Source organism: Antechinus flavipes, chromosome 5 (assembly GCF_016432865.1).
Source record: "Antechinus flavipes isolate AdamAnt ecotype Samford, QLD, Australia chromosome 5, AdamAnt_v2, whole genome shotgun sequence".
Classification (NCBI taxonomy): domain Eukaryota; kingdom Metazoa; phylum Chordata; class Mammalia; order Dasyuromorphia; family Dasyuridae; genus Antechinus; species Antechinus flavipes.
In genome coordinates, this window is record NC_067402.1 from 102,460,242 (window position 1) to 102,474,610 (window position 14,369).

General features: G+C 36.5%; 1 protein-coding gene across 2 annotated transcripts in view; it reads left to right on the forward strand.

The window, feature by feature from the left end:
• The window catches only part of DENND2A (DENN domain containing 2A), a 105,633-nt gene that overhangs the window by 65,412 nt on the left and 25,852 nt on the right, over positions 1–14,369 (forward strand). For both annotated transcript variants that reach the window (XM_051963529.1, XM_051963530.1), the window contains exons 8-13: positions 171–221; positions 995–1,182; positions 5,974–6,083; positions 7,744–7,813; positions 9,945–10,022; positions 12,744–12,884. In XM_051963529.1, the coding sequence (XP_051819489.1) occupies positions 171–221; positions 995–1,182; positions 5,974–6,083; positions 7,744–7,813; positions 9,945–10,022; positions 12,744–12,884 (638 nt within the window). The remainder of the gene's footprint in view (positions 1–170; positions 222–994; positions 1,183–5,973; positions 6,084–7,743; positions 7,814–9,944; positions 10,023–12,743; positions 12,885–14,369) is intronic.

A 14,369-nucleotide genomic window follows, 5' to 3' on the forward strand; every position in this document is an offset into this window, starting at 1 on the left:
TTATTATACCAACTAAGACATGATTTGTCAAAAGTGTGCTAAAATGTAGGCTAAAAAAAAGCTCTTCTGAACCAGAAAGCTGGGTTTTATGATATTGTGTACCATATGAAAATTTGATTTGTTGGGAAAGTTTGCATTTACATTTCTTTGCCTTGTCCCTTTTGGCACAGTGACAGATGAAAACAGTGAATCAGACAGTGACACCGAGGAGAAACTGAAAGGTGAGAAGAGGAACGGTTGTGGGACGTGGCCCCCCCTGTATATTGGAAATGTTTCATTGTTCCTGGTTTTAAGGCTAAGGGGAAAAAAGAAGCTTAGCAAAGACACAGGAAGGTCTTTTCTATTAAGTAAGGGAGGCCCAGTTCTCAAATGCAAAGTCAAGAAATAAAATTCAAAGAGGTTAAATCTTAGGGTAGAGGAAAAAGGGGAGGAGAAGCACAGGGACATCAGAGGAGGATTCACCATGAACAAACTTGAGAAAAAGAATCTTGCCATTATTGACCAATGCTGAACATTCCAGAAGACTAAAATCGACTAGAAGCAATTGCTTGACCTTTACACAATTTCTTGTGGTTTCATCACACGCAAAAAAAAAAAAAAAAAACCAAAAAACCAGAGAGTAATCCTGAATCTCTGTGACCAGTGATCACTCACTTCACCAATTTAAATGTTACTTGACTTATGTGTATTATGATGGGGTTGGACAAGATCATTTCTAAGATATTTTCCAGTTTTTACAATTGTACTGTATTTCTTTGATGGCTCTATTTATAAGAGATGAAATGAGGGCTTTGATGAGCTACATCACCAGAATGGAGAAATCTATAAACTAAGTTTCCTTACTCAGATTTCTAAGGTTTGGCTATTTAAGGGTTAAAAGGCCATGGAAGCAATCAGTCCATTTTTATTGAATGTTACAAGTTGGACCAGACATTACTAAGCAGTGGTATGCAAGGATCCATTTAGCAAAATTAGCCTCTCTTTCTCTCCCCAGCTCACAGCCAGCGCCTGGTCAACGTGAAATCCCGTCTGAAGCAGGCCCCTCGGTATCAGTCTCTGGAGAGGGATCTCATTGAATATCAAGAGAGGCAGCTATTTGAGTATTTTGTGGTGGTGTCCCTACAGAAAAAACAGGCAGGGGCTGCATATGTGCCAGAACTCACCCAGCAGTTCCCTCTAAAGGTAAGGACTGAGGGAGGCTTCCATTGCACAGAACCGCCTTCAGTCATGGAGCTTCTAATTTCTACTTGCAGTCTTATCTTGCACTACCAGAAAGACTTGGCAGATATTGAAAAATGTGGAAACCTAAAGAAAACATAATTATTGCTTGAATTTTGCAAATAGGAAGTAAAATAATGATTAGATCGTAATTTAAAAGAAAAGATCAATGGAGTTTACTGGGTATGAGGCTCCATAGGGGAAGACGATGGGGAGATGCATGACATCCTTGGGAGAAGAAACAAAAAAACTACTGGATTGACAAATCCTGAGGATTCTTTTCATCTTGCTTACCCTTCTCTCTATCCATTCCTTCTCTCTTTCAGCCAAATCCCATATTTTTTTATCCATTTTCTTCTTCTAATTTTTCTTTTAGTTATATAATTTCCATATTCTATTTGCCTATCTAGGTCTTTTTCTTTTTAATCTCTGTACATTGTCTTTGGATCCTTTGATGTAGCTCAAGATATAGAACAAAGGAGGTACTAAAATGATTATGGGAATGTAGGGTGAATGAATGTATATGCACATACAACAGAACTCCATTATAGCTTGAGTTATCATATGGATTCAGGTTTTTTAAATTAAGAATTTAAACTCATAGATTAACATCATGGTCTCCAGAAAAGAACTACATATAAGAAGTCTTCTATTATACAGTAGTTAAACAGTAACAGATGTCATTGCTGTTGCCTTAATGCCAGTATGATAAAGAGGTTCTACTATATTTGTGGAAGGAAGAAAATGTGCATTTCTTAAGTACCTGCTGTTTCAGTGCTAAATGCTTTACTAATATTATCTCTTTTCAGCCTCTCAATAGTCTTGGAAGGTAACCTTCCTATAATGATCCCCATTTTACAGTTGAGAAAACTGAGGCAGATCAAATCTAAAGCGCACGACTAGGAAATATCCAAAACCTGATTTGTCTTCCTGACTCTGTGTTTAGGGCTTTTACCCACTACTTCACCTTACTGTCCTATTTGTGATTCATATATTAACGGTTATTTGTCACAGAACAGAATACAGCATCCAATCCCCTCTCTTTAATGCTCATATTCTTTTCATCTTTTAAATTCTAATTAATCACCAAAAGCAAACATTTAAATACATGATTTAAAATGCCAACACATAAAACCAGAATGAAGTTTATTCTTTACTTCTAACACTTAAGAAGAAAAAGAGGGAGACAATTTTTCCATCAAAGACACACACACATATATACACTCACACACTAATGAACTTCCCCATGGTGTCAAGAACTTAAAACAGGTAGAAATCACATGTTCAATCACAGGTACCTGACTTACTTGGTAAAAGTTCAGAGCACTAAATAATATTTTCTTTTAACTCCCTCTCTTAGTCGTTTTCCTCTGAGCCCTGATCCTCACTATTGTGGGGGCTTTTCTACCTAGAGTTCACCCTACTTTCACTCTTTAGACTCAGGTTGAGCTAGCTTCTCCTTGGGGTCTCTGTGCCTCGGACTTCATATATATAAAATCAGACTATAACCAATGGGAAGAGGAGGGGGGGGAAATACAATAGGAGTTCAGCTCCAAGACCATTTTCCAGTTTCCACAAGCTGGATTGAAACTCATTCTGTATCCCATGTCTTACTTTGCTTTTATTTCCCTTTGGTCTTTCTGTTTACCTTGCTAACTTTATTTCCTAATTCCAGCACCATCTTTGATCTTTTCCTTCCTATATTTATTTTTCACTCCTTCCTCCTCTCATCCTATCTTCCTATGTTCTAGAGAATATCTCCATGTTCTAAAAAAGCAAATCCTAAAAGTATGGGTTGAGGATACCCAAGACTCTTTTGGGAGTCCACAAGGTCAAAGTTATTTTCATAATGACAAAACATTATTTGCCTATGAAGATCCTTCTTTCATTTCCAACTGTATATTTGTGCAAGACCAGATTTTGTTCATAGACTTCAACCAAAATAGCATATCACCCTACATTGCATATTTTCTAAACTTTTTTTATTTTGGGAGGGAGATTTTTTTCTAATATGAAAATATGTTTTACACAATTGTGTATGTGTAACCTTTATCAAATTGTTTGACTTCTCAATAATGGAGGAGGGGAGAGTAGGAAAGAATTTGGAAATCAAAATTGTAAAAAAAAATGAAGGTTAAAAATTGTGTTTATATGTAATTGGGAAAGAATTTTTTTTTTTTAAGTTTGAGAGGGGGCCCTAGACTTCTGCTTAAGAGCATTTTTTAACTCTACGTAGTTCTTCCAAATTGTCTTCACTCCTTTACCCTCTCTCTCCATACCAAGAGCAAACTTATTGCTATATATTATATTACATACATATATGTACATATGTGCATTTATATGTATACACACATACACATATAAATATATTTGTGTTACATATAAATATTTTATATATATAAACTAGAGAAGCCTCTTTCAGACATAAGTTGAACCAGATGTTGTTAGGAGCATAGAAAAATTTATCAACATCTAGAGGGGCTATATCTAGAAGCCCTCAAAGACCATCTAGTCTAACCCTCTGATCTTACAACTAATTTTTGAGAGAATAGAAATAGATACTATTTTGACAGATGTCAGGGAGAGGAGGGAGAAAAGATAATGTACTTTGAAGCTATATACATTGAGAGAAGGTTGTGAAGGATTTTAAAAATTAAACAGAAGTCTTTATGATAAAATATAAACTCAATAGGGAACCACTGAGACTTATTGAGTAGGAGCAGAAAGTGGTGAAATCTGCACTTAAGAAAATCATGTTATCAGCCAAGTGAAGGATCACTACAATGGGGAGTGATTTGAGCCCAGAAGACCAATTAAAAGGTCATTGAAGTAATCTAGGTAATAGATCATGAGGACTCAAACTCGGTGGCTGTTTGAGTAGAAAAAGGGATTTTTGCAAGAGATGTTATTTTAAAAAATTGAAAAAAAAATCAGGATTTGAGGACTGATTGGTTTTATGAGATGAGTAAGATTGAAGAGTCAAGCATGATCCTTTGCTTATAAACCCAGGATATTGGAAGAATGGTTGTGTCTTCACCAGAAATTGGGAAGTTTGGTAGAGGAGTGAGTTTTTTTTGGGAAATAATAAGCTGTTTTGGACATAATGAGTTTGAGATATCTCTAGGACATTCACTTTAAAGTGTGTCTAATAGACAGTTGGTTTGTAGTACTGAAACTCAGGATAGCAACTGAAGCTGAATATAGAGATCTAGGAGTCATTTACATAAGTATAATAAAGCCATCAGAATTGATGAAGTCATCAAAAGAGACAGGATCCATAGGACAGTCTGATGGAGAAGACTATCACGGGGATGTATGGTAGTTGACTTTGTTAAGGAGGAGAGCCATCTTACTATCAGAGACTGATGGAGAGGAAAAAAGAATGGGAGATGATGTCAAGGGGTTTGAAATGAAGAGAAAAAAGAGATATTATGTGGAATGGTCTCAATTAATAAACAGGAGGGCAGGTCACAAGGGAATAGAAGGTTTGGAATAGTTTCTTTGATGCAGTGAGGGCCAGATGAAATTAGATGATATGATTTTATAGTGTCCCGCTTAGCAGTATAATTTCTCCCTCTCTATTCAGCAGCAATTTAAATAGGACCAGAAGAAGAAGACCGTGAGTCTGGGGCAATTTGTAGCCATAACTTTCAAATTCATGATTTTCTTTCCCATTTTGCTCTCCTGTGTGTTGGTTCTTTCTGTTTGGTCAAAGGAGTGGGGCAGGGGGTAGAGCAGCATAGTTGTGATTACTGAACTGCATTATCTTAATAGAAAAAGCACAGACTATACTTTTAATTATGGTTCTGATCTTAACTACCTAAGCTGATCATGGGGGCCTCAATTTCTTTATCTATAAATTGAGGAAGTGGGGAAAGATGACTTCAAAACTTTCTTTTGGATTTAAATCCTTTTCCTTTTTTTTTTTTTTTTTAAGAGTTTATATATTTTAGAGTTATATAATTTTTATTCAATTTTATTTTTTTAGAGTTTATATTTAGTTATATATATTTTTAGTTATATATTTTTTAGAATTATATATTTTTATTCAATTTTATTTTATTTTCAGTTCTGAATTTTTTCCCCTTTCTATTGAGAAGCCAAGAAAAACAAAATCCATTTCAAATATTATAAACAAAATAGTCAAAAACCAAATCTGAATAAATCTTCAGATCTTTTGATTGAAAGAAACAAATAGCCTTCCATTTTTTAGGGGGGAGAGAGGATAGGGACAGTTCAGAAATTTTGGCTATGAGAAAATTTTCATACAAAAAAAAATGTTTTGTTGTTGTTTTTCTGTATACAATATTAGACTTGTAAGCTTTTTGAGGACAAGGATCCTATCTTATCCATCACACAATTTCAATCAATACTTAGTATAGTGTCTTGTGACGAGAAAACATTCAATAAATGTTTGTTAAATTGTTAAATGTGTAATTATGTTACCATGAGAAGAATAACACCCAACAACCTAAGCCCAACTTCTCATTCAGAATTAGATAAGATAGTGGTTAGGTCCACGGACTGGTGGGGGAGCAATAAATTAATATATTTTTTTCAGACACCTAGGTGACTCAGTGGACAGAGCACGGGCTCTAGGAGGACCAGAGTTCAAATCTAGCCTCAGACGTTTGACACTAGCTCATCACTAAATGCTACCTTGCAAGAATATATTTTTTCAGTACCCTGAGAACATTGCGGTATTTTTCCAGATCCTGGCCCACGGCTCAACTCTGCTAATTTTTCTCTCTGCAGCTGGATCGATCATTCAAATTCATGAGGGAAGCAGAAGATCAGCTTAAGGCTATTCCCCAATTCTGTTTCCCTGATGCCAAGGATTGGGTGCCTGTGTACCAGTTTACTAGGTATGTGCTGGCATCTCCCCAGGAGGCTAAAACACTAATTAGGAATTCTGATTCTCCGCCTGTAGGAAATGCGGGCCCATTTGCCAGAGGAGACACTTGGGATATATCCCCCATTGGCTTGTGTTTCCTCTGATTAGTTCATGCAGTGTCATTTCTCGCTAATGTAATAGAAAAAGCTCCAGTCTGACTCAGCAGGCTTCACATACCAGCCATAGTATTTAGTTGTGCTTTTTCCTTAGACCAGTAATATTTTTTTTCTCTCAGCCTCAGTTTCCTCATCTTTAAAGTAGGGATAATAACATCATTCTGTCTACCTTACAGGCCTGTTATAAGGAAAGTGCTTTGAAAGTACTCTGTAAAAAGTGAATGATTATAGTTCATCCAAAACCAGCACTTTATCCCGTTATGTTATTTACTGAGCATTTTTTTTTATTAATTATTTGAGTTTCTGAGAAAAACTCATTAAACTGTACATTGTGGATTTTTAAGTAAGACCTTGTTCACTGAAATTGGCCATGTAGTCTAAGACAGGGGCCCAACCTTTTGTGTCATAGATCCCTTTTCAGTCTGGTGTCTCAGAGTAATATTTTTCATTAGGTAAAAGAAAATATATAGGATTACAAAGGAAACCCATTATATTGAAATACAATTATTTTAATAACAAAAAACCAAACTTGCAGAATCCCAATTGTCAGGGGTTTTCTACATGAGTGTAGTCAGTCAGATGTCTGGAATTTTCGCTCAAGAAAACTCATAAAGTCAAGTGTAAGCAGGCAGGAGCAAGAGGGTAGCTATAGTGTGGCATCTGAAGGGGCGCGAAGCTGTACTAGGCTTATCCCCCTTCCCTTATTCCCCATGCATGGCTCCATAACCACGTCTTGTATTTCTCTTATTCCCTATCCTCTTGCTCCCCTCCTGAGGCATCCTGTTCTCACAGCTCAACAAATGACAACCTATTGGAGTTCTTTCCTCAATATTTGGATCAGAGATTCTTAACCTAAGAGCCATGAATTTGGTTGGTTAGTTTTAAATACACACACACACATATGAGGCACAGCAAAGATTAGATTTATTACAAGTGATGCTTCAAATAGGTTATATTAATTATATCACATATAAACTACATTAACATTAAATACTCTACATTGAAGTCTAATTTAATATTTTAAAAATATTTCAGCACTGTCCTTCAATATCCAATGGTTTCTTTGGTAATCCTATATATTTTATTTTATGCATTTAAAAACTTGATTCTGAAAGGGTCTCCATGGGCTTCAGCAGATCACTAAATGGGGATACATGGCACACACAAAGGGGGCTAAAAGCCCCTGATTTAAGTGTTATTAATGAGGATATGCTTTCCTCATCATTTAGATCATTTTGTTTGGTCAAGGAAGTGGAGCAGAGGATAAAGCAAAAGGAGAAAACTCTAGTTACTGTGTTCTGGAAAGGGCATCTTAGACTCCTTCCCCGGAGAGTCCCACTAGTCCAGATTACTCATCCTTGGCCCAGAGTTGGAAAACTGGAAAGAATCCCTCCATCATCCCTGTGCTTTCCTACCTGTGTCTCACCATGAGCTGGCTGGCCTCCAGGTGCATGTATGTAGATAGTGATTTTTTTCTTTTCTTTAAAATGCATCTTTATTTTCTCAAACAAACAGTGAAACATTCTCGTTTGTCCTGACTGGAGAGGATGGAAGTCGAAGATTCGGGTACTGCCGCAGGCTTCTGGTAACTACTCTTTATCCCCTGGTCCCCAGGACAGCCAGGACCAACCCAGGGCTTTGTCTGTCACTTGCTCTGACCAATAGAGGGAACAGCATCTTCCTTTCAGTCACTTGAGGGCAACAAAGGACCAAAGGAACTTTGATGCTCTTCCTGTGTTTTCTGCTTCAAGGCGATTACAGAAATACGGTCTCCAGGTCTCCCCAATAAACGCCTTTATCCCAGAAATGCATGAAAAAATGTTCTAAAGTGCTACGCTTTGAGGACAGAAAGTCTTTGTACTCAAAGAGCTCCCCCCCCAATAGGAGAAGGCTTCCCATGGGAAGTTTCAGCTGCAATCACACCATTGCAGAACTTCATTTAGCCTGTAGCCTGGAAGAGACCTTGTCTATAGACATGTGCTATGTACCATTCCTCCATTCAATGGACAAGTCTATGAGGTATGAGTCTAAAGCAAGATGGCTTTAAAAAATGTTTAAAAGAATTCTCATCTGAATAAAGATTATCCCCATCAAAGAGGGTCACCTTGAGAAACCATGTACCCTTACTCCAATGTGCTGCCATTATTCAAAACATTCTGTGACTCTTTTTGAGATTCTCTTGTTTAAATTATAACTTTGATTAATATAGAAATATGTTCTGCATGACAGCATGTGTATAAACTATATCAAACTGCCTACCATCTTTGGAAGAGGAGAGGTAGGGCAGAAAAAAATTTGGATTTAAAAATCTTATAAAAATGAGTGCTCAAAATTTTCTCAATTATTATATTATAATCATATACATAATTATAAATATTATAAAATATAAATAAAATAGGAAACACATTCTTGGAAATATACTGTCAGATTCACAAACCTTCATCTTAGGGATAATTAGCTTTGTGGTGGTTAGAGAATTGGATTAGGAGTTAGAAAGATCTGAGTTCAAATTCCATAGCAGACAACTAATTACTGGCCATATGATTTTATTCTGTGACCCTTATTAATCTTTAAAGAGAATAAGTAGTGGGTAAGAGAGATGGTGGGGCACCTGGTGATGCAGTGGTTAGAGTGTCAGGTCTAAAGTCAGAAACACTCATCTTCCTGAGTTCAAATCCAGCCTCCAACACTTACTAGCTGAGTAATCTTGAGGCAAGTCACTTAATTTGGTTTGCCCCAGTTTGCTCATCTGTAAAATTAGCTGGAGAAGGGACTGGCAAATCACTCCAAGTCTTTGTCAAGAAAACCCCAAATGGAGTCACAGAGAGTGGGGCACAATTGAAAATGACTGAACAAAAGAGAGGTGATAAAGGGTATTACTCCAGGTTGTTTTGGCCATTTAAAAAACACTCCTCTATAAAATGAGAATAATAACTTCACCAGCTTCACAGGGTTATTATGTATCTAAAAATATATCTATAAAGTACTTTTCAAACTTAAAATGCTATAATAGTGTTTTATATTGATTTCTACTAATCATCACTATTACTCCTCCTCCTCTTACTACTCCTACTACTACTATCCTTTGAAGATGAATTTGACTTTTTAGGAAATTTCAAAAAAGTAATTTTAGTCAAATTTGGTGGATAAAGTGGTTGACCAGCTGCATAATACTTATTAGAGTCAAAGTATGATGAATGTTTACATAATAATGAGTTTTGTTTTGTTTTGTTTTTGGAGTAGAGGGTGAAGGATAGCTGGTCTGGCTCATAAACTGTCCCTGAAAGAATTCCAAATGAAGAGTTCGAAAAATATTTTTGAACAATAGTGACCTTTCTTAGTGAAATAAGTGTAGCTTCTTAAAAAGATTACTTTGAAGGGGATAACACACATTTGCATTTATAAACTCTGGTGTTTGCATAAAACAAATCAATCACTAGCTTGTGGTCTTATCTTTTATAAAATGTCAAAAAAGCTTGTCTTTTTATAGAGTGGCCCTATAGTATAGGGCCATATTTGAAAGACATACCCAGTTTATGTTTGGGCAGAAAGAAGGGTTTATGGAATCCCTCTTGTAATTTTCCCAGTATAAAGAAATTTCTAGTTTTTCCCTGCATATAGTGGAATATTGGAATCCATTCTAAGAGAATCATGTCACCTAAAATTGAACTAATTGATAATTTCTCTGAGAATTTCTATGTGTTTCTTTCCTAAAGCCTGGTGGCAAAGGGAAACGCCTCCCTGAAGTTTACTGCATTGTGAGCCGCCTAGGGTGCTTCAACCTCTTTTCAAAGGTAAGAGCTCAAATCATAAGAAGTCAGTGAGAAAAAGAGAGTTTGCCATAATTATATGCCATTCTTGGATAGGAGAGAGGAGAAATCTTTCTTTTCTTTGTAGATTAAATCCTTTACGTCTTTTTAATGGCCCAGAGCTACTTAAGATGCTTCTCTCGATCATCTCCCTCTTACTATCGACTTTCAGAACTCAGCTAATCTCATGTTTCTTCACCAGCAAATTCAGATAATACTAGGATTCAAGATCTTGAGGATCCAATGGGTCATATGTGTAAAATATAATGTCAGCGAGATAACTAGAGCAGGGCTTCTTTTTAGGGAGAGCATTTTAATCATTTTATGAACAAGTCCAACAGGTTATTAAAAAGGATCCTTTTAGACCATCCTTTTAGACCAAATACAAGCACTTAATCAGGGGTTTCTTGGGACTTATGAGGAAAGACAATGTGAAAGGAAAAATGCACTTTACAAAAATCAAAGGGGACAGTCCCCTTTGATAAGTAGACCTTACAGAAAAAACACGCAATAAGAAAAAGTAGATATCTCCCTTCCTCTAGAAACATCTGATGCAGTCCTGTGGTAGAGCAGGGCTTCTTAAACTTTTTCTACTTGCAACTCCTTTGTGTTCAAGACATTTTTTATGTGACCTTGGGTATATGGGTGTATGAAATAAATATACAAACAAAACACTGATAATAAATCTGAATTTTGTGATTCCTACATTCAGTTATGAGACTCCATTTGGGTCACAAATTACAGTTTAAGAAGCTGGGGACTAGAGGGCCGATCTAAGAATGTGGAAGACATGATTTCAAATTTTCCTGCTTATAGCTATGTGACCATGGACAAATCCTTCCTCAATCTCTCTTTCTTTGTAAAATGGAGATAGTGATAGTACCTACTGCAGATTATTGAGAGGATTAAATGAAATAACATAATAAAGTACTTTTTAAAACTTAGTGTTAAATAAATGCTCATCATTATGCTTTATCTTCTTACCATAAAATTTTACAATATGTAAAAGTTTATTGTTGTTATCCTCTCCCACGCTCTTCTCTAATATCTTCACTGATACTGAAAGTAATTAAAGATCAGAGTCATGGGGGATGAGCAGGGGTGAGGAGGAGGTAAGAATAGTAGGATAATTCTGGTTGGAGAGGTGACTCTTCCCACTCTGATCCTTCTCCTTCCTTCTTTGAGCACTGGCTTTTTTTTTTTTTTTTTTTTTTAATATCCAAGGTATTCTTTTCATTATCATGAATATCTTATACCTTATATCTCTTCTCTGGTGAATGGGCCAGAGATAATGAATGGGCTCAAGAGAGAAAGGGGAGAGAAACAATCATTTGCAACGTAGGCCCTATGCTGAGTGCTTTACAGATATTACCTCGTCTAATAGAATATAAGAGCATGAGATTTTTCAAATCGGGTTAATGCCATTGTTTATTTGGGACATTTCCTATCTCTGACAATTTCAAGAATGATCATAACAAGATGAGTACCAGTTAAATGATGCTCTCTGTACCTTTCTGGTTCAACACCTCAGATGATTTAAACATTTTAAGTGATTTTTTAAAATTAGTATTAGTTTACCACAACTCATTTTGAATAGTGAAAAGATTAATTCAATTAGATATTTATGTGTTGAATATATAATTATATGTCCAATATTTACATAAAAGATTTATATATTCTATGTTCTTTTTGTATATGCTGTATAAGATATACATATATACATATATATATATACATATATATATATATATTAAAATAAGGAATACAGATTACATGCTCCATAGTGTGTATATATATGTAGAGGTATATGTATATATATAAATATATATATTCTATATTCTACATGATAACAGAATATATTCTATGATCTAGAATGAATACATGTATGCACATATAGTCTAGCTATAGAATATATACTTAGTATGTCCTCTTATGTATATATACTATATAGACAAAAATCTATATAGTATGTACATATTTATACAGAATGTATATATACATGCACATTTGTATATAGATATGGAAAATGTACATAGTATATATTCCAGTTTTTATAATATAATACACATACTATGCAATATGTAGTCATATAATCTCTTTATGATATATAGAACTTGAATACATATGTTTTGTGTATTTTATATGTATATTCTGTGTATTGTATAGAATATAAGGTATTTATTTATATTGATAAGTTCAGGGATTTATGCTATTTCTAAGTTGCAGTTTAGAGATGAAAGTTAGAATTTTAGTAAGTCCTTAATAAACATGTGCTGAGAATAAAATTAAATTGAATGGAAGCTCTTAGGACATCAGGTGGATCAAAGAAGCGTTTGATTTAGCTTGATGAGGGTTATGCAGTGGAACTCATGACTAATCTAGTGTCATAACTACTTCATCAAGATAGGTGGTGGTTGGTACGTTTGTAGGGCTGTAATTAGGAATTCTTGTAACTAGAGCAAATTCAGTTGATGGAGAAGGAGAAGAATAAAGTCCACCCTCAGCCCTCCCAGGCAAGGCATTTGGTGTCAGCCAGTTCCTTAGAGAGTCCACTCTGGAAGTGGTCATGGGCCAAAGCGTTTAGGGTCCTCGGGGCAGAGGATGGCTTAGGATGAACTAGTCACCCTGCCCAGCGATGGCTCTGCCTCCTGGCATTTGTGTCTTCCATCCTGCCTGACGGTTGTATGTGACTTTTCTTCCTTGCAGATCTTGGATGAGGTAGAGAAACGCCGGGGCATCTCACCTGCCCTGGTGCAGCCGCTCATGAGAAGTGTCATGGAAGCTCCTTTCCCAGCTCTGGGCAAAACCATCACTGTCAAGAACTTCTTGCCGGGCTCTGGGACTGAAGTGAGTGATGGGACTTTTCTTGTTCTTGGAAAGAGGAGCGGCCCCAGACACCAAAAACAGTCCATAATTCTAGTCTTTCCCTCATTTGGATTCCCAAGAGCAGTGCAAGGCACTCTCACGGTCAGGACCACTCATGCAGTCAATCTGTTAATAAATATTTATTAAGCACCTACTATGTGCCAGGCACTGAGCTAAGTTCTGGGAATACAAAAAGAGTCAAAAGACAAAACCTGTCCTCAAAGAGCTTACAGTCTAGTGGGGGAGACACCCTGTAAACAGATATATACAAGCAAGCTATGTACAGGATAAATAGGAAATAATTAATAGAGGAAAGGTACTGGAATCAAGACAGATTGGGGTTGTGTAGGGTGAATGTCAAAAATTATACATGGATATTTAGAAAATAAAAATCTTTAATTTAAAAAAAGATAGGTTAGTAAGGCTTCCTGGGGAAGGTAGGATTTTAGATGGAACTTAAAGGAGACTAAGGAAGTCTGTAGTTGGAGCAGAGGAAGGAATATGTTCTGTGCATAAGGACAGACAAAGAGAATGCCACGAGCCCAGATTTAAGACCATTTAAAATGGTCTTGTTAACTGCATATATTTAACCTATATTGGATCATTTGCTGTCTAGGAGATTGTGGTGGGGAGAAGGGAGGGAAAAAAATTTGGAATACAAGGTTTTACAAGAGTGAATGTTGAAAACTATCTTTGCATGAATTTTTGAAAACAAAAAAATTATTATTTATATAACATATATATACATATATATATATACAGGTATTATTTAGGGAAATAAAAAGCTGTTTTAATATATGGACACACATACACACACACACATATATATATATGATGGTCTTGTTTGTGGAATGGTCAGGAGGCCAGTGAAGGATCAAAGGACTATCCCTGTCAGAGAATTAAGTATAAGGAGAATGAAAAAGTAGGAAGGGCTTTGAATGCCAGCATATTTTGTATTTGATCATGGAGGGGCTAGGGAGCCACTGGAGTTTATAGTGGGAAGATGGGTGACATGGTCAGACCACATTTTAGGAAAATCACATTAGTGGCTAAACAGAGGATGGACTGGAATGGGGAGAGACTTGAGGCGGGCAGACCCCTGAGCAAAGCCCGAGATGGAGAGGGCCTGCACCAGAATGTGGGAGTATCACAGAGAGAAGGGGTGCATTCAAGGGATGTGGGCGAGGGGAAATCTACAGGCTTTGGAAGCAGATCAACTGGGGGGGGCGGGTTAGAGAAAGTAGGAACCCAAAATGACTCCCTGGTTTCAAGCCTTCGGGCTGGGAAACTTACTATGTGCCAGGCCCTAGGCATATAAAGAAAAAGGGGGGGGGGGGGAGCATGAATAGAGTGAGAGTCTGGCTCATCCTGTCTAGAACCATGTAAAACCTTGGGACGGAGGTTTTGGAAGAACATAGTTGTTTTTCTGCCAAGGTCATTTTTGGGGGCCACTTTCCTAACCCCAAA